Source organism: Caenorhabditis elegans, chromosome X (genome assembly GCF_000002985.6).
Source record: "Caenorhabditis elegans chromosome X".
NCBI classification, from domain to species: Eukaryota; Metazoa; Nematoda; class Chromadorea; order Rhabditida; family Rhabditidae; genus Caenorhabditis; species Caenorhabditis elegans.
Window position 1 is genome coordinate 14811100 of NC_003284.9, and position 17722 is coordinate 14828821.

Consider the following 17722-nt stretch of genomic DNA (forward strand, 5'->3'; position numbering starts at 1 on the left):
AAATGTGTAAGTAATTCAAAAAGCTCCCAGAGTGTTTTCTTACAGTTAGGTATAATTAAGGTAGGGCTTCTCTAAACTTTCTTATCTAAATTTCCCGATATTCGCTATTTCGGATATCGGTTATTTTAGATTTTTAGCGACAGATAGCTCAGTCGGTAGTGGTCGCCGCTAACAATCTGGAGATCACGAGTTGAAGTTCAAGACCCCCTAGGTTTAACCAGCCTCTATTGGAGAGTGGAGCAATCCACTACAGGATTATCGGCCACAGTCCCAGGCTAGGATGTGGCTTAAATTATAGCCCAGTGAGATCACCACCAGTCAGTTTACCTGAATCCCAGTTCCGCAGAGCATAGCACTTGAAGAACGGATCGTCTTTTAATCCTTTAATCCTTTAGTTCGCTGTTTCGAATAAAATAATTTTTTTGAATCGGATATTTTTCGGACAATTTGGATATTTCGGATATTTTTCTTCAAATTTGTGTTATTTTTCTGTTTCAACTAATTTTTATTGAAAAATGAACAGTTTATTGAAAACCGACAACAAAAACATCAGAAAAAACTGTTTAAACAAAACAACATGTTAGAAATTAAAGAAAATAAATCAATAATTTCAGTCAACCAAGTAGCCTTCTGGCTCATCAATAGTATTCATTAGACGAATATTTTTGCTCAAAAATAGGAGCATTTTAAATTCTCAGGTGACAAAGCTTTTCGGTATTTAGTAAGACTCGTGTCGGCTGTTGAACACAGTTTCTCAGCTTCACTTGAGCCAGTTGGACAGATGATAAAGCGTCGAGCAAATTTGGAGAGGCGTGGATATGATGATTTGGTCACAGAATTTACCCAAAAATCTCTCGGACTGATAGTTTCTACTGCAGTGGAGAGATAACGTGTCACCTCCATCTTCACGGTAAAACTTTCGTCAGTTAACGATAGGTGCTCTCCACGAGGCTTGATCTTTTTCTGAAATATGTTTCAACTAAAAATTCTAGTCCGAAACGTTATTCACCTTAATGTGCAGTCAAAGTTGTCCGAGATTTTTTGAATTTTTGAATTAGGTTCATTGAGATGCAAAGAGTCGTCAAGAGCAGTGTTTGCAGATTTCTCCACGTCTTCAGTATGGCTCTGCGTCTTCTTCTTCAATCACCTTAAATAAACTCCAAAATTCAACAAAATTTTGCGTATTTGGATCAAACTCGTTTTTGTTAGAAATTTCAACTTGAGAATTTCATTCCACCCGACTGAACTTCCGTTATAAATCATGCCGTGCTTGAACAGCATGCTCAAAATCTCAACAACTTTTCATGCCTCACTTAAACTGCCAGAAACTTTTCATTGCTGCTTTTTCTTAATATTTATAATGATTGAAAACTCATATGAAGACTGTTTTTCAAAGGTGAAAGTACCAGACGTTAGTTGCAAAGATTTTAAAGTGTCTTTTTGAAAATTCTTTTACAGCGAGTTGAAGCGTTGATTTTAAGAGTTCTGGATGGTCAATCTAAACTTGAAACTCTTCGGGATTCCTATCAAACAGGTTTAAGGTCACATGGAAAACAACTTTTATCAGTGTTATTCACTAAAACTGAAGATGACAAAACTGAACTCCTTCATGCTCATTTGCAAAGTAATTTGAAAAATGGTATTTTATACGTTTGTTTATAATTTTTAGATTTGCAAGAACAAGTGGAGTCATTGCATGGCATGGAAGAAATTGATAAAATGGAAGTGTCATGGATTACATTTAAAAAAAGTTATGAGGATTTCAAAAATGATGATCTCGGGGTAAAAATTCATTTAAAAAACTGTTTTCAAAGTTAATATGTATTAAAGATATCAGAACAAGAAAAACATTTACAAATCGTCCGTAAACGATGCAACATTTTTGTTCGAGATACTCATCAAAAATTGGAAGAATTTTGCCAACGAATTATGATTCAAGCAGAAGAGCATAGAGGTAATGTATATGTGATAAAAAAGGTTGTGTTCAACTGCAGTAGTACTCACCACAAAAATAAATAAACTTTTAAAATTGTTCTAACAAAGTATTAGGATAAAAGCTCATGAACTGGATTTTGAACAATTACCAATTACTGATAATTTTCTGTATATATATAACATTATAATTTTTTGTAATTTCTTGGATTATTTTGATAATCTCGAGTGAAACGAAAATTAAGTTTTTTTTAATTTAGGTGCCCAAGCAAAAAACCGTGTTTTTTTCTTAATTTTCAAGCGATACGTATTACTTGCAAATATAAATAAAATAAAATCTTTTAATATAAATAATACAAAATTAATATAAATTAATATTATATAAAAACAAATGTATCGATACATTTGTTTTTATTAAATATCTACATTTTCTCGAAAATCCACATTTGAATTTTGAAATGCACTCATGCACATGTTTCTTGAAAATACACGTGCCCAAATAATGTTCTCCACATGTAGTTACTTGTTTCTCGTGGCTAACGTAATTGGTGCAAGCTGAATAAGTGTTATATTTATTCGGTCTTGTTGTGTTATGAAAAAAAAGTAATGAACCTGCCACTATTTCTAAAAGCTTATTTTCAGCCTGCAAAGCATCATTTGACGACAACCTTGCTGCTGAAATTCGACTTATTAGGCAAAATTTTACGGATTTATTGCAGGATTTCTTTCAAAAACGGCGAGTTGAGAAATTGAGACAGCTGGTTGAAGAGTTTGATTTAGTTGTGAGTTTTTTGACATGAAGTAATAAAATTCAATTGTATTATAATAGAACATGGAAAAGTGTAACACTCGAGTGGAAGCATACCAGGATAACATTCGGAAACGAAAGTTCATAATGCGAAGAGTTTTTCATGCTGAACAGGAATTGAGGTCTTGCCAGTTTAAGCTAAGGTTAACATTTTCATTTTTAAGCAAGATTCTTTCAATTTTTTCAGAAAAGTTCCATATGCTCATTATGAATCAATTTCGGAAGCGTCAAAAACTACAACCACCTCCACAGCTAAAGTCTGAAAAATCTGTTTATCAATATTTTACGACTGTTTTCTTTTCAGCTAATCACAATGGGAAACATATATTCTCAGCTAAACGACTCGATGAAATCAGATTTGGAAGCTTCCAAGAAACAAAAAACTATTTTGGACAAGAAATTGTCAGATCTTTTGCAAAAAACCACTAAAGTTCAAGTCAAACTTTGCGACGTCATTAAGCAGGCGATTCGACAGCAAGTTTACAGGCACGATGACCTGTGTTGCTTGACGCCAGAAGATTTTGATGCATGTGTCAGATAATTTATAGATATATATATATATATATATATGTATACGAAATGGCAATATTTAATTTTTTAGACTAATGAAGCGAATATAATCAATTAATGTTTTTGTTTTGATTCGGCGCGGAAAATTAATTGATAATAATTTGAAAACTCATAGCTTTTTCAGAATTGAAAAGTTTTAATTTTCCTACGAAAATGTATTTGATACTGGTCTGGCCTTACCGAGTTTGTTGACACCCGAGACAACAGAGTCTGCAAATATATAATATTTTTTAATTCCATAACGAATTAGTGATATAACCAAACTGTAAATTTATAAAAATTTCTAATGCGTAGAACGCAGAATTAGGTTTGTATGTTGAAAAAATAAAAACTGATAAAACGTGAGCTACATTTTTTCTGAAACTCGTACTCTATAGTCTTGCTAGCTTTTCAAATTTAGCAAATGAACAGCAACTGTAGTTTTCACTTCAAAAGTAAGTGAATTGCAAAAAAGTTGAAAAAAGATAAGTCGTTTCGTTTGTTTCTGTTTCTTTTTTTCTTTTCTTTCATTTTGTTTCTTTTTTTTTGTATCGTTTGTTGCAAACATGGTAGCAAAATTCTAGCTTGCCTCATTGAGTTGCGTTTTTGAAATGAATGTTGTAAATATTGGGTGACTAAAAAATATGGACAACATCATTCTTTTAGTTAACCGTTTTTGTAAACCCCTTTATTATTAAAGTCTAGTTTTATTATCATTGCGCAAAACAAAGATACACCTTTCAAATCCAAATTTCAAATTGAAGCCTTTATAAAAATAGCAGTTTGTGGATAATTAATACCTATTGCTAGAAAAAAGTTTGAAATTATGTATTTCAAAGATTTTTGAAAATCATGTTTTTCATATGTTTCAACTATATAGAAAAATTGGGCAAAACTTTTATCGGTATTGCACTGACCTTTTTTTTGCTTGAAAGACAAACGAAACTTTCTGTAAAACCACCATTTTTTGAGTAAATTATGAATGAAAGTGTTCAAAAAGCCGATTAAATATTGCAAAAGTGTGTAATCCGGATCAATTAAAAATTAGGCTTGCGTGACTAATGGAGGAAGGAGCTTTTTAAGCGTTTTTCACTTGCCCTATTTTGTTCAGAACATTAAAAATAGGTTTGACCCCTTTCCTGAAAAAAAAAACACAATTTCACATTCTTCCAACAATAACTTCTAGGCCATCCCTTGTTCACCCATTTTTTCTTCCAATAAATGCGATAACCCCTCTGAACCATTGTTCATAACCTTTTCCGCCAATTTCATTCCGGATAAGTGCTCTCGTGCTTTTTATATTCAATTTCCTGCAATTGTTCCCCAAATTTCCGATGGATGGCTTTTTCGTGTCTAAAGTAGCATTTGCGGTCATCAAAAACATGAAATACTAATAATGATTTATCAAAAATTTAAAAATGATAAGATTGTTTATTCATTTGAAAAAAAAAATATTTTTCAGTAGAAGTTGTGTTAATTTTGTTGTTTGTTTTAATGTGGGAAGTCATATGCATCTCCTAAAAAATGTTATGTCTCCAAATTACTGTTAGTCGACAGCATTTGCTTGATATGATGTTATTTAGAAGCAACCAAAGAAAATAAAGAGAAAAAAAAAGAAGACTTCCTTCAATCAGACACGCTACAAAAAATACCATACACACGAAGAAAAAAAAGATGTGGGAAAACTTGAAGGAAAGGGTGGAGCCAAAAAAGAAAAAAAGAGTGAAGAAATTGAACAACTCAACTTCATCAATCGTATCGTTTTATAACGGTTTAATTCAAGACAAGTTGCGGGAGACGAAAATTGTACAGAAAAAGTATAAAATAATTCCCAAAAATTTTGGGAGAAGAGAAGGCAAATGGGTGGGGACGAAATGTTTGAACCGTCACCAACAATTACTTCAAAAAAAAAGAGTCAAGTTTAGCCAAAGGAGGATGACAAGTTAGTGGGGATGGGATGGAGAAGATGCAAACAAGCAATGACAGGCTGTAAAAGGAGGATAGGCTTGCAATAGATATAAATAGATTATACAAATAATCGACATATAAGTATCATAAATTACAAAGTTTAATTTATCTTCGGGCTTCACAAACATGAATTGAAGAAGAAATTGTAAAGGAGGCGCGGGGGAAAAACGTGGTGAGTGTATATGAGAGTGAGTTTCGTTTTTGACAGAAATATATCAAAGCTGATTAGAATAGGTAGTTTCACAGTAAAGACCAATTGCCCGGACTGTTTAGAAAGGATTTGCAAATGGATTGGCTTGTGGAAGTGTCCCACGTGGAGCCATCGATGGAATTGGAGGGGCCTGTCCTTGAGCAGCACGCATCTCATTCAATGTCGGAGACTTTCGTTGTTGAGCAGCAAATGGATTGGCGTTCGCTGGAGCGGCTCCGGTAAGGAATGGGTTTCCACCTGAAAAAAAATGTAGAACATTCAATCATTATCAGTTTTTTTTATTGCGCCAGTGCGTTCGCGCTTTCAAAATTGTGCCCTTTACGACATCACATCTTATCAGCTGATTTTGATATCAGCGGCGCTTCTGCCGTAAAGGTGTGAGCACGAGTTTAAGAGGGATGACACAAACAAACACAGAGCAGTAGCACAAAATAGCACCAATCTGAAAATAAATTTGGTTGTACTGACCTGTGGTGCTTGGAGTTCCGCTTCCCAGCAAGTTGTCCAAGTTGACAAGGTTAGAGTTCTCCCCAAGGAAGTTTTCTGGAGTCTTTCTGGTACCATTTGTGGAGTTGTTAGTGTTGATGTTGGCGCTCAATGAGTTAGTTGGGGAGAGCAGCTGAAATAAATAAATATACAGAATCTACGGAATGACTGAAAATAGATCTTACATCTCCTCCGAGAAGATCAAACGAACTGCTCGTTGGCATTGTTGATGGAGTAGTTGCAGCTGGAGCCGGTGCATCCCAAGAAGCAAACGGATCAGAGTTTGGAGCGGTAGCGGCAACTGGTTGAGCAACTGTCGATGTAGCCCATGGATCGTTGTTGGACATCGAGTTAGCAAACATTTGATCGTTTGTGTTGAGAGAGGCAGAAGCTTGTGGAGCACCCCATGGATCATTCATTCCCCAAGCCGACGATGACGATGGTTGATCGTTGTTTCCACTGACCAGCTCACCAACACCCAACGAAAGCAGGTCGTCAAGAGCGGATTGGGTTAATTGTCCGCTGCTCACGGTACCTTGCTTGGTCGTTGCGAGGCGATCGGCATCCTGAAGCTATAAGGGGTTAATGGGAAGACGGAATATGGTGGGTTTCTAAACAAACCTTTTGCGACTCTTCCAGAGCCATTTGAAGGCGAGCATCATCGCTCTTGCGCATCTCGTCGGCCTTTTCGCATTCCTCTCGTGAAAGAGCAAGAGCAATTTGAAGCTGCATCTCTTCCTCGGTGGCGGTAGATGGACGAGCATCTTCGTACTCGGGGTCTAAAAAAATTTAATTGAGCAGAGTTGTTGTGGGGAAGTATCCGCGCTGCTATTTCAATATGATATTTATATCTTACCAAGAGACGCGTCGGTGACATGATGACGATTGCTGCGACGACTTTCCGCTCCAACCGGTCCTGGATTGTTTTGCTTGAATTTGTTTCTTGTGAGGATGAAGCGTGTTCTTTCGTTTTTCAAGCGTTCATCGTCGGAGAGCAGTGAAGTGATCTGCTTTGCTTTCTCTCGAATGTTCAAGCCCTGATCCCGATTGTCTTCCACATGCTGGAAATCCTTGAGTGTTTCAATGGTGAACACGTTCTCTCTGCATTGTTGCGCGACCTGCAATGCGAAAAAAAATCGATAATGCATATGAGTCAGAAAACCATTACCTTCTCGTGGCCGCATTTGATGAGAAAATCGAGAAGCACCAGACTTTTGTACACGTGTCGCCAGTTTTTGCCAGAATCATTTAATCGCTTCCAAACAATTGACATAATCTCAGTGAACGCCATTGGATTGTGCGTCAAGTCGGCAATTTCGGACATGAGCGCTGTGGATGGTCCCCATGGATCGTTGCTTGTGGCTTCGCGAACCTTTACTTGTGCATCCGAGAAATTATAGGCGACGTTCTTCACTTGCCGGCGAATCGTCGAAATCGACATGTTTGCTCCCCGCCTGAAAATAAAAAAAGTTAAAGAGATGCAAAGGCAGAAATCAAAATTATACAACGAATGACCATTGACTGAAAAGGAAACATCACATGGATAAGATTATGCCCAATCAAATAAACTGAACAGAGAACTACAAAAATGCCAACTGGCAAGAGGGATGATGTGGCTGAATGGTGTGGCTAAAACATAGAAATTGATAAGAAACGATCCAATAGAATCGCGCATGTACAATGCATATTTGAGAGAGAGAGAAAATGAAAGAAAGACAGAGAGGCGAATGAGTGAGGTTTGGAGAGGGTGAGTCTTTTGTGAGTGAATATATATGTGTGTGTGTGTGTGTGGTCTTTTTGCGCGCGTCGCATGCGTTTTGTGTCTGTGTCTGTGTGTGTATCTGTGAGTGTTGAGTGTTGAGCGCGAGAGTATTTCTCCTCGAGGCGAACGCGCGCCGCGCGCGTGCAACAGCGCACAGTGAGCGCACGAGTGTCAGTGCGCGTGCTAGAGAGCACCATTTGCAGTGAGACGCAGATGGTTAGAAGTGTCCCCCAGAGAAAAGAGTGCGCAGAGAAAAAGGAGCCGGATAGTGCGAGAGACACAGTGGCAGCGCACGGTGGTCAGAAAAGAAAGAAATTAAGCTAGTGAGTTCGCAAAGTCACGAGATTATTTGCTTCGTTTCAGTGAGTGAGTGTGTGCTGGGCTGAATGATTGATGAAAAGAGAAGAAGGGGTAGTCAGTGAGTATCAGTTTTTGATAGTGTGTGCTACTATCCGTCGCTGCCTGAAGGTGTTCACAGATTAGGACTGGAAGAGCGGCAAACAAACGTATACACACATGCATACACATGTATTTCGCATTTCCAAATGCCTTCATTTTTCTATGAAAACGGGCCTCCTAAAAAAAAAAAAGAAACATGGATGGAAAGGGTGTGTTATATGAAATTGGACGAAAAATGAAGAGAATACAGAGAAACGAATGGAACTTGAGAAGAACAAAAACAGGTTTTCCTGTGGAGATGACGGGGGGGGGGGGGATTGGCTAAAGGCGTCGAAGATTTATAATATCTTCCTGGTCGCGTTGCGAAATGGATGGATGGACATTGGTGGCAAACGGGCGGTGGGGGAAATGGCAGAAATTGCAAGAAAATTCTGAACGAAAAACTTCTAGTATGTAGTACTTTTTTGCAGTCGGTGACGAATGCCCCGCTGCTGCTTGGGTTGAGGATAGCTCATTGGCAAATAGAGAAGTTACGAAATATCTGAACAGGTTTTTTTTTCTGTTGACACGTCATTCATGCTTGTTTTAAATGTTTCCAATATTTTTAATTAAAACTTCCAAAAAAAAAACCCTCTTAAATTGATAAATTGAGAACTTATAATTGAAAATACAACAGTAGTAATAAAAAAATGCTAAAGTTGAACCAGTGTTTATTAACTCCATATTGTTCACAGAAACAAAAAAAAATAACAAGCATTACATCAAATTGACAGAATTTCCAAAAAAATTAGCTATTAGACTCTGTGTGCTTCAGAGTTTGTTGTTCGGGTAATCGAGTTTCTCCATCTCTCGGTTGTTAGCATTTACATTTCCATGCGTCATCGATACCTAAAATATTTATTTTCAATAATTGGCATTTTCTGAATGATGGGTGGGGGGTGCAGCAGCGCATTTTTTTTATTGCAAAAAAAAATCTCACCTGTTGTGGATTGAATTGATTTCTAGAAATCTGATTCGATACAGAGTCATCAACTTTTCGCTGCTTCTGCTGAAACGTGTCATCCAGCTCAAACTGATTCCTCCACTCGTTCTGATCCTGTTGTCGTGGCCGCGCCCGTGATTGGAGGTGCTGTTGGGAACTGCTCTGCGCTTGTGGCATGTGCTGGCGTTGTTGTTGCTGTTGCTGCTGTTGCTGCATTTGCTGTTGCTGGAGCTGCTGTTGGAGTTGAGCCTGTTTCTGCTGCTGCTCCAGTTGCGTTCTAGAAATTTCTACATATATAATTTTTCTCTCTTTAGTTTTAAAATTTCTTGTCTATTTCGAACACCACAAAATTTTTGGTAGTCTCCTGATGACGCAATTATTTTCTCTGAGTTTGTGTCATAGGAGCAGCTGTCCAAAAAGTCCAAAATCTCATAAGGTTCACACGAGACCAAACTTTGTACTTGTACTTACCGCTGTGTCTGCTGATACTGCTGCTGCTGTTGCTGTTGTGGTTGAGAGTACTGATAGTTTGGATTGTGGTAATTTTGCTGATGAGCAGAGAAGCGTCTTCTCCCAGCATCAACTTCCATGGCATCTCCTTCGTCAAACGATGATGTGACGGAAATTGGGTTGGCAGAAGATCCAGGCGCCTGGCGATACATCCCGTTATCTTCCACATAGACTGATCCAACCGACGGAGATTCCATCACTTGACTCATTTGGCTTGACGGCTGCTGTATGTACAATTGCTGTTGTTGCTGAAGGTTCGAGTGAGACACCGGCTAAAAAATTAAATATTGAAAGAAAATTTAAAAAATTTAAATTTTAATAAAAATTAAAAATTAAATTAAAAAAAACACACCGGTTGAGATGGAACTCGCTCTTCCTTCTGCTTCAAGAACGGATGCCGAACCACATAATAGGGCGAAATTCTTTGTTTGGGGTCAAATTGCAACATTCTCTTTATTAAGTCTTTGAATTTGCTGTAATCTTCAACAGAATGTCCTGGCTCTCCAAGCCGGCGACCTCCGGGCCCGCCAGAAGTCACACCCAGAATTTCGTGAAGTTTCCTGGCTCCAGGAGCTTTGTAGGTATGGCGGTATCCGTCACGAGTCTTCTTACAATAGTAGATCCCATCCTCAGTTTTGTCAAAATACTTGTGTGTTTTCGGGCCAATGTCTAACATCTCTTTTGGTGGCATACCAAGAACTTCCACAATTTTCATCATTTGGTCAACCTCCGATGACCCGGCAAACAGCGGCTCTCCGGTGTGCATTTCGACGAGAATGCATCCCAGGGACCACATATCAATTTTCGTGTCGTACGCGATGCCGAGCAGCACTTCCGGCGAACGATAGAATCTCGACTGAATGTACTGGTAGATTCGGTGTCCAGTCTGACAAGAAGATCCAAAATCTATCACACGAATTTGAGACCGCTTCGCGTTAACTAGTAGCACATTTTCCGGCTTCAAATCACAATGGATAATCGATAATTCTGGAGATGACAGGAAGAGAAGAGTTTTTCCTAATTGCTGGGCAAATTTGCGTGCCAAATTCAACGAAACGCCACGGAAACTGGTGTTCTTCAAAAGATCATAGAGGTTGTAGGAGAGAAGCTCGAATACCAAGCAAAGATGAGCCCGATGCACAAAGTGCCCTTTGAGCGTAACTGAAAATTTGAAAAGTTGATTCTATCAACATTGAATATGTTAATATGTCATGCAACTTACCAATATTATACTTATTATCCTTGTCATGTGCATTTGTCAATTCTAAAAGATGAATCTCAATCTGAGCTTGATCGAAGAAAGTCTTCTTATTCTTGATAATTTTAATAGCGACTTCTTCTTTATTCAGCGTGTCGTAAGCTTTTGTAACTTGCCCGAAAGATCCTTTGCCAACCGGCGTGTCACTGAGAATCACGTATCTGAAAAATAGGCTGTTAGTCAAATAAGTTTCGTGCTTTCAGCATACCTCTTGTCAAATATCTCTCCATTTTTAAGAATATAGTCGTAATTCTGATCGTCATACCCGTTATTGTACGGACCGCCACGACTACTTTTCTGTCGCTGCTGCTGTTGAAGATCAGTCTCTGTGCGCATAGGAACAACCATTGTTGAGGTGGGCGGAGCATTAGTGTCAAGTAGAGGAGGACTGAAAGTCAAAAAAAAAAGTGAACTCTTCAAATATCACACGAAAACAACATACGCATTTTGATGAGCATCTTGCTGATAATGATTATCAGAACTCGTAATTGGAATCGCATTGTGAATGGAGAATGTGTCAGTCAGGCTCGCCCCGGAACCATCCTTGGATCCCTTTGGCTTTCCGGCATCTTGACTCTTGTGACGATCACGTCGAACCTGTTTCCGTAGGTAGAAAGACTGAAACTTTTATAGCGGTATTAAGACTCTCTTCCATCTTCGCCTACCTCATTGATAGCCTTGTAAGTTTTGATGAGATCACTGGTTAGTTTTCTGACTGGCGCGTCTTGAGGATTTCGGAATTGTTGAATTTGGAGTGGCTTTGAGGTAGCTGGAATGTGTACAATTTATTTTTATTTTTTATTCTTATAATATTTTCACAAAAGCTAGCCAAACTTACATTCAAACGGGATACCAATCATTCCAATTCCAGCCGGAACAGTATCTGTCGAGAACTGGCCAATATTTCTCTGAAACTTTTGAGACATATGTGTCAAGAAGTTGAATCATCTAGGCTGTACCTTCTTTGCGGCTTGTTTTTCCGGAGGCATTCCGGGAGTTAGTGCCGCTTCTGCATTAGTCATGGATACGCGATGCTTCTTTGGCCGGACTTGGGTGACCTGAAACTTGTAAGATTGCAACATTAGAAGGTACTCTAGGATCAGTCTGAAAAAGCGCTTGCAGAATTTGGAGCGGGGGCAAAAACTATCAAAGGACAAAGTGATCATTTCGGAGACTGAAAAAGTTGTTGAGGTTGGGCATGGCCACGAATGTGCAGAGCGGTAGTATAACAACAGGAGAGACAAAACGTCCGCACCGCAATGCAAACGCAAATGCTGATTTCTTGTTGAGTGTGTAGAAAAGAAAAGAGATAGGGGGAGAGGAAATGATGGGAGAGAAGAGGGAAAAGAACGGAATAGTGTAAAGCTCGACTTTCGCCCTTCAGTGATTACTGCCCTGTTGCATAAGAACACCCGATGAAGGAAATTATGTGAAAACCTAGAATTGATTGCTGCAACTATGTGAAGCACGTCGGTAACTGATAAGAAATTTGAACAGATTAAACTAGTTTTTTTTTTGTTTTTTGAACTAATAAGCAATTAGTTAAATACTAAAATACTAAAAAAATTAATAGCAGAACACCTAAAATCTTGATAAATTACTACCATTCAAATTGAGAAAAAAAATCAAAAATTTTGGTAATGTTCAATTAGTAGGCTTCAGTTAACAGGTTAATTTTAAATGTAAAAGTAGTTGATTTTGAAACTTTAAAATAAACAATTCTACTACTCATGGGATTTGTTGCCAAACAAATTTAAATCTTAACGTTGATGATACTATTAAAACTGTAAAATAACATTGAAAGCTTGCAAATACAAAAGTTCATATTTTGATACAAAAATGATACGAAAAATCTTCAGAATCCAATTTTTTTTCCATTTTTTTCCAGGAAAACGGCAATTTTCTATTAATCACAAAAAATCAGTCAATCGTTATTTTTTTTCAAAATCAGATTCTTTTGAATCACGGTTTTATCAACGTAACAATGGCAACGGCTCATAAAGCTTTATTTTTCAAAAATAGATTTTAGATTTAGAAATTAAAATGAAATATTTTCCAAATATCATCATATTTTATAATTAGTTTATTTTTGCAAATTTGAAATTTATCTGTTATTTTTCAAAATGAAAATTATTTACAGCAATGTGGGGGTGAGCAGCGTTTAAATATTCCATTTTAGAATGATGTGATTTTTTCAAACACAAAAAAAAAAACGTTCTACAAACCTCTTGCTGTGGATAGAAAGCGTGTGAATTCGTCTTAATTGAAGTGATTGGTGGCTGTGGGAATCTCAGAATGTTGGAATGTGGTTGACGGCTTTGTGCAATGAAACGTTGTGCATTTTGCTGTTGAATGTGTTGCTGCTCTTGCTGTTTTTGCTGCTTCTGAAGTTCGTCAGCTTGCACGTCTTGAAGTTGAAAGTCCTCGTTCATCGGTTCGGTGTCGCAAAGATTATTGTGATTGATAGGCGGAAGATTAGTCATTTGTGAGTGTTGCTGGGTATTTGAGTAACTTGATGATGGTTGTTGGCCCCATGATTGAAGATTGTCAGGCACGTCTGCTGTGTTCATGTTTTCCTGAAATTTTTTGAAAATTTGTTAAAATCTTCAAACTAATTATGACAATTTTCAAGAGAACGAGCAGAATAGAGTAAATCAAAAAAAAAAACATAAAAATTTAATATTCAAAAGAGAATATAACAAGAAAAAGATTAAAATTCACGGAAAATTGCAATATTTGAAATATTTGAAAAAAAAATTAAATTTTACAAGAAAAAAACAAGTAGTTCCACTACAATTATTTATGAAACGATAAAAATTCATTGGAGAGGCAAAGAGAAACACGGAGGAGAGATCACATGTGAATGAGAGGGCTCGAAAGAGTGTGGTGAGCGGAGAGAGTCGAGGACACGCAACGCGACACGCAGCGCTCTCAACAACTGATGAGAGAGTGGGGAACATGGGTTAACGGGGACGAACGGAGTGGGGACGAACGGTGGAACGATACAAAGACACAAAAAGTTCTGCAGCTGGAAATGGTTCGAGCAGGTGCGCCATCTGCCACAAAGAGTTACATTTTACAGAAAAAAAAGTTCCAGGTGGATTATGTATTTAAAAAGGGGTGTATTGAAAAAGTATAACACGTGATATTTGATAATAAGACCACAACTTAAGGATTGTGGTTTGAAAAAAAAACTATTTTATAAAAATGAAAACTTAACATGAGAAATCAAGAAGATTTGCGTTTCGAACCCCGTAAATTGAACTTTTTGTTGAGATTTCAATGCACTTCGAGATAATTGAGGGTTTTGCTGTAATTTTGAAAATTTATTCTGAAACCTTTAACAAATCTTGAATTAACATTTCACATGGTAACACGCATATAGTTTGAGAAGTGGAAATCATTAAAAAAAGTAATGTTCGAATTCTACCTCTGGGAAAGAACTTATTTATATGGGAAAACTTGAATAAAACTTACGCTTTACGCACGTGATGCCAGGCTGTCCCACTACGGTTTGTTCTACAAAAAATGCGGGAATTTTTTGCTCAAAAAAATGTGACGTCAGCACGTTCTTAACCATGCGAAATCAGTTGAGAAGTCTGCGTCTCAACTCCCGAATTTTTTGTAGATCTACGTAGATCGAACCGAAATGAGACACTCTGGCACCACGTGTTTACGGTGTATAAGCATCAGTTTATTGTCGTTTTTTCTGGCCCGATCTCGGGATATTTTTTTCCAAATAATAAAATTACAGGTGGCCAAGCAACATAGTATTTTGAAAACATTTTAAAAAAATCTTTGAGTTTGTCTATAAAATATTCTAACTCTAAAAATTAGCTGCGTTTTAAAATATGTATCCTCAAAAACTAAGTAAACTTATATTAAAGTACAAAATTGTATAAACACGTCTAACACAATACAAAACACTTGCAGAAAATAAAATGTTTTATTTTGAGTCTTCTATGAAACCATTTCAAACATATAAAACATGAGAAATAAACCTTTCCAAACTCAAAAAAAAACTATAAAATATCATAGGAGATTCGATTGAAGTTCCTCAAGAAAAATCTACTGACAGCTGCCGTTGGTGGACTCCTGCCATACTGAAAGTGCATTTGTAAATTTAAAGTTCATAAGAAATCCGTGCTCTTGATACCTTGATACATACTTGATACAACAAAAAACGAAAAAAAAAATCAAAAGCTATTCAGAAATTTGTGATGTTTGGTTTCAAAAAGATACTTGTTTATCGCTTTGATCTTTCAACTTTTTTATAATAAGAATTGTTTGCTTATATTTTTTATACGTTTCAGACATTTGAATTTTTATGCGGTTGTTTAAGTGTATTACATAATTTTTAGGGTTATGGTATCCATTTAAACAATACATTCATAATCACCAGCTTTTAAACAGAAACTTCCAAAAATTCGCATGAATTAGCTCCAAGCACTCTGAGTAAAAGTTAGACGTCCAAAAAATAGAAAAAAAAACAAAAACGGAATTTATGCATAGACAACTGTTTCCGATAAATCCGAAAAGCAATTGAATTACGCTTTATTGAAAAAAGAAGATATAATAAAGTTGTACCATGACGATTAACACAAAATAAACTTTGAAAACATTTTTTCTGTTTTAACAAACATTCCTCCTTCTGCACTATTAAATTTTTATAGATTTGTATTTTTACTTTGTTTCCGTTATAAGTAAGGTATGGCAGTGTCATTTGAAAACGTAGAGCTATAATACTACTTTTGTAGTGCATTCTTTTCTGACCTTTTCCACAAAGTACCACCAAAGTGTCACTCATATAGACATAAAAACTGAGCGAAACGACCCACTACCCTACTCATAAAATAGAGTTGCCGAGTTTTATTACAAGTTCTAAAAATTTTAACTTAACAAAAAAACGATAGATTCACTGAGCTCTCGAGTTTCATGCTTCAATCACAGAAAACATAGATTTACGACGAAAGTTTTCAAATTTCAACTTTTTAATCTTCAATTTGGTACTTATGGGTTTCGTTCCCCCCCCCCCCAAAATGTGTTTTAATAGTAACACTCTCACGTGACACGTGAATGTTTATTTTAATACTATGTTCGTTTTCAGACGTAGAAAATTTACGTCTCTATTAAAATCTGTGAAAAACATTTTGGGGGGAACGAAACTCATAAGTACCTTCAATCTGCCCCTATTTGATCAAAATTTTGAAACATGCCAATTTATTATAAATATTGGCCATAAAATCACATGAAAAAATCGCTAGTGAAATTTATAACCAAATATTTTTAATTTAAACTTATTCTCAGACCATCAATTATTTCGAATTTCAGAGAAAAATTTGACATATGTGTTATAACTTTCCGTTGAAATTGTTAGAAATCTGTACATGTTTACAATTTTTTCAGTAATTTAATTTTTCATGAATTTGCTCGAACGGAGCAAATCTGTTTTTAATTCCTCCAACCTTTTCTTAAAACTATATTACATGGTTATTCACTAATAACAGTGCATTTTACAGGGAACTTTTATTCAAATAATATATTTATCTTTTTATCATTTGTTACCTAGTTCAATCATGTTTTGCAAGTTCAGATCCAATATAAGCGTGACCACACATTAAAAGATTAGACTGGTATTCAAATCCAAGGCGAGATAACAATACCAGAGATTAATATTGTGTGAAAATTTGCATAGTAGTGATGTTCGTTCTAATATTTTGAATAGAGTACATTCTATGGATATTTAAAATATGGAGTGCAGAGATAAGTTTTCATTATTATTATGCACTGATGAAGTGAAAACTTATTTTCCATGTTATTGTTTTTCTATAAAGTTTTTCCAAAATATGAAAACCGGTAGTGTTTCAGATCATAAAATGTCGACATGTCGACATTTTTTAAACCGCCGGCTGAAGGCTAATTTTCCGCGCAACGGTTTTGTGTTTAAAAATGGTAGAAATTATATGAAACAACTACAACACAACACACCAACTTTTTGTTCTCGTACCGCAGTGTTTCTACGAGTGTTATTCATTGAAATCGAGTAGGTAGCTGCGGACGAGTTTAACAAATCATGAGCGATCTTTTCTCGCCGTTTGTCTTCCGTTTGTAAAACAAGTGTTAGTGGGGTCCCGGTTGGTGTTTGTCACACCTGCTGTGCTCATTCTTCGCGAAATTAATAAGCAGCGACCCGAAGAGCTCCGCCAGAGTTTTTCTTGAGGGAAGAATAATAAGATTGATGTTGGAGCTGCGATTTTTATTTTTACACTTTTAAATATATCTATCCAATTATTTCTAGTTTTCTTTTCATCTCCCTTTTTTTTCATCCCACCACTTTTTTCCATCCTTTTGAACAACTTGTTTTAGTGTCTGAAAGTGATGATTCGATGCAGTTTATTAAGCAGCGATGTAACTGAATAATTAATAATAATATCCTAAAGTTCTCTTCAATTTTCTCTTTGCCAACTGAAAACAAAAGTCCTATCTATTTTAGATTTTTGGAAACCAAATTCTGACGGTTTTGCTTAGAGATTCATATCAGAGAAACCTAATGTCTTCGATGAAAAGACTGGTGAAGTGTAATAGGTTGATGCCTTTCTGTCATTGTCGCTGTTTTTTCTTTACGGTTTTTGGTTTATATCGCAGTGTTCGCAAAGCAGAAAATAGGATGATGACAGAAAAAATCCAATGTTGACCTTTCTGATAACAACAATTTAATTGAAAAGTTGACGTGTTCTTTTTTATTTAACTTCCGAATAGATTTCAAAACCGTCCTTCCTAGTTTAACTAGGTCATATTTACGAAATATATTTGTGTAAGTGTAGCCAAGGCTAATACAATATAAGTTTTGATGAATA

At 36.4% G+C, this 17722-nt stretch overlaps 3 protein-coding genes and 6 non-coding genes across 10 annotated transcripts; 4 read left to right on the forward strand and 5 right to left on the reverse strand.

Moving 5' to 3' along the window:
* Positions 1–1253: 1253 nt before the first annotated feature.
* Positions 1254–1274, reverse strand: 21ur-15136. Its single transcript, NR_072600.1, has one exon.
* T04C10.3 (Coiled-coil domain-containing protein 96) lies at positions 1262–3281 on the forward strand (the record flags this gene model as incomplete). The annotated part of the gene is made up of 8 exons (NM_078056.4): positions 1262–1411; positions 1459–1624; positions 1670–1782; positions 1831–1954; positions 2575–2714; positions 2762–2883; positions 2928–2997; positions 3045–3281. The coding sequence occupies 8 exons, from the start codon at positions 1262–1264 to the stop codon at positions 3279–3281; spliced, it is 1122 nt and encodes a 373-aa protein (NP_510457.2).
* A 1424-nt stretch (positions 3282–4705) lies between these two features.
* epn-1 (ENTH domain-containing protein) lies at positions 4706–7415 on the reverse strand. Of its 2 annotated transcripts, none has more exons than NM_078057.8 (6): positions 7123–7415; positions 6811–7072; positions 6576–6733; positions 6140–6526; positions 5937–6087; positions 4706–5705 (listed from the first exon to the last, which is right to left on the reverse strand). In NM_078057.8, the coding sequence occupies exons 1-6, from the start codon at positions 7393–7395 to the stop codon at positions 5527–5529; spliced, it is 1410 nt and encodes a 469-aa protein (NP_510458.1). In that variant the 5' UTR covers positions 7396–7415; the 3' UTR covers positions 4706–5526. The 2 variants fall into 2 exon arrangements, with proteins under 2 accessions (NP_510458.1, NP_510459.1); NM_078058.7 differs by having other exon boundaries at positions 4906–5705; positions 6140–6520; positions 7123–7408.
* Positions 7416–7881: 466 nt separating this feature from the next.
* On the forward strand, positions 7882–8020 carry T04C10.8. The gene has a single exon (NR_072601.1). It is a non-coding gene; the product is annotated as an Unclassified non-coding RNA T04C10.8 (non-coding RNA).
* Positions 7888–8026, reverse strand: T04C10.9. Its single transcript, NR_072602.1, has one exon. It is a non-coding gene; the product is annotated as an Unclassified non-coding RNA T04C10.9 (non-coding RNA).
* Positions 8027–8399: 373 nt separating this feature from the next.
* Positions 8400–8575, forward strand: T04C10.7. The gene has a single exon (NR_072603.1). It is a non-coding gene; the product is annotated as an Unclassified non-coding RNA T04C10.7 (non-coding RNA).
* A 234-nt stretch (positions 8576–8809) lies between these two features.
* On the reverse strand, positions 8810–13441 carry mbk-1 (Dual specificity tyrosine-phosphorylation-regulated kinase mbk-1). The gene is made up of 11 exons (NM_078059.7): positions 13091–13441; positions 11825–11923; positions 11704–11773; positions 11531–11634; positions 11308–11483; positions 11074–11253; positions 10830–11026; positions 9960–10768; positions 9569–9879; positions 9095–9374; positions 8810–9003 (listed from the first exon to the last, which is right to left on the reverse strand). The coding sequence occupies exons 1-11, from the start codon at positions 13433–13435 to the stop codon at positions 8926–8928; spliced, it is 2649 nt and encodes an 882-aa protein (NP_510460.2). The 5' UTR covers positions 13436–13441; the 3' UTR covers positions 8810–8925.
* A 3483-nt stretch (positions 13442–16924) lies between these two features.
* On the forward strand, positions 16925–17048 carry T04C10.10. The gene has a single exon (NR_072604.1). It is a non-coding gene; the product is annotated as an Unclassified non-coding RNA T04C10.10 (non-coding RNA).
* Positions 16925–17048, reverse strand: T04C10.6. The gene has a single exon (NR_072605.1). It is a non-coding gene; the product is annotated as an Unclassified non-coding RNA T04C10.6 (non-coding RNA).
* Positions 17049–17722: the final 674 nt, after the last annotated feature.